Source organism: Mus pahari, chromosome 20, assembly GCF_900095145.1.
Source record: "Mus pahari chromosome 20, PAHARI_EIJ_v1.1, whole genome shotgun sequence".
NCBI lineage: Eukaryota > Metazoa > Chordata > Mammalia > Rodentia > Muridae > Mus > Mus pahari.
Window position 1 is genome coordinate 33,020,238 of NC_034609.1, and position 1,365 is coordinate 33,021,602.

Genomic DNA, 1,365 nt, shown 5'->3' on the forward strand with positions numbered 1-1,365 from the left:
GGGAAAAGGAAACGGGAAAAGGAAACGGGAAAAGGAAACGGGAAAAGGAAACGGGAAAAGGAAACGGGAAAAGGAAACGGGAAAAGGAAAAGGGAAAAGGAAAAGGGAAAAGGAAAAGGGAAAAGGAAAAGGGAAAAGGAAAAGGGAAAAGGGAAAAGGGAAAGGAAAAAGGGAAAGGGAAAGGAAAAAGGAAAGAGAAAGGGAAAAGGAAAGAGAAGGGAAAAGGAAAGGAAAAAGGAAAGGAAAAAGGAAAGAGAAAGGAAAGGAAAAAGGAAAGAGAAAGGGAAAAGGAAAAAGGAAAGAGAAAGGGAAAAGGAAAAGGGAAAGGAAAGGAAAGGAAAAAAAAAAACCAATGTCAATCAAATAATGACGCTTATACCTCTTTAACCTCTCAGTACCGGATAGGATACTCTTAATAGTGAATGGATGTCTCAAATAGTAGTGGACAGGGTTTATAAAATGAATCCTGCCTTACAGATTAAATGGCAAATATGGTTTCCTCAGTCTCTGTCCTTAGTGTGAACGCTACTGTGAACATCTCGTTTCTTAGTTACCTATCCATGTTATCACCGTGTGACTTGGGGAGTGGCTAGTCATGAAGTCTTTTATAGGAACACCAGATCAAGGGATGAGGCTCCTCATGTGGTCTGTCACAGTGCCAGGGTGCTGTTCTCCACTACAGTACTGGATGGCTCCGTTTCCCTGTGTCTCCAGGATTCTGCAGCATCTGGAGCAGAGGCGCTGGCTGGACCACTGCACAAAGGCCCTCTTTGTGGAATTCACGGTCTTCAATGCTAATGTGAATCTGCTCTGTGCAGTGACCCTCATCTTGGAATCCAGTGGTGTGGGTACGTAGGCCTTCTCTCCTCGCTCTGCCACTGGTCATCTTGGGACAAGGCAGCGGTTACTGATTATATACCATTCATTCAAATAAATTTGATTACTCAGGAGTATGATTTTTAAAATTTTTCTATGTATATTGGTATTTTGCCTCTGTGTGTGTGTGTGTGTGTGTGTGTGTGTGTGTGTGTGTCCTGGAACTGGAGTCACAAACAGTTGAGATCTGCCATGTGGGGCTGGGAATTGAACTAGTCCCAGGAGTATGATTTTTTTTTTAAAAAAAAAAAAGTCAAATAGCTCGACAGCCATTTTACCTCCCACTCCTCAGATGCTACTTTCAGTTTCAGCTGATATTAAATTTTTATTACACTTAAAAAAATTTTTTGAAGCCGGGCGTGGTGACGCTCACCTTTAATCCCAGCACTCAGGAGGCAGAGGCAGGCTGATTTCTGAGTTCGAGGCCAGCCTGGTCTACAAAGTGAGTTCCAGGATAGCCAGGGCTATACAGAGAAACCCTGTCTCGAA

The 1,365-nt window shown here is 43.1% G+C and overlaps 1 protein-coding gene across 1 annotated transcript in view; it reads left to right on the forward strand.

The window, feature by feature from the left end:
• Pkd1l3 (polycystin 1 like 3, transient receptor potential channel interacting) overlaps positions 1 to 1,365 on the forward strand; it is a 62,698-nt gene that overhangs the window by 52,863 nt on the left and 8,470 nt on the right. The window contains exon 25 of the mRNA XM_029532414.1: positions 715 to 848. Within this exon, the coding sequence (XP_029388274.1) occupies positions 715 to 848 (134 nt within the window). The remainder of the gene's footprint in view (positions 1 to 714; positions 849 to 1,365) is intronic.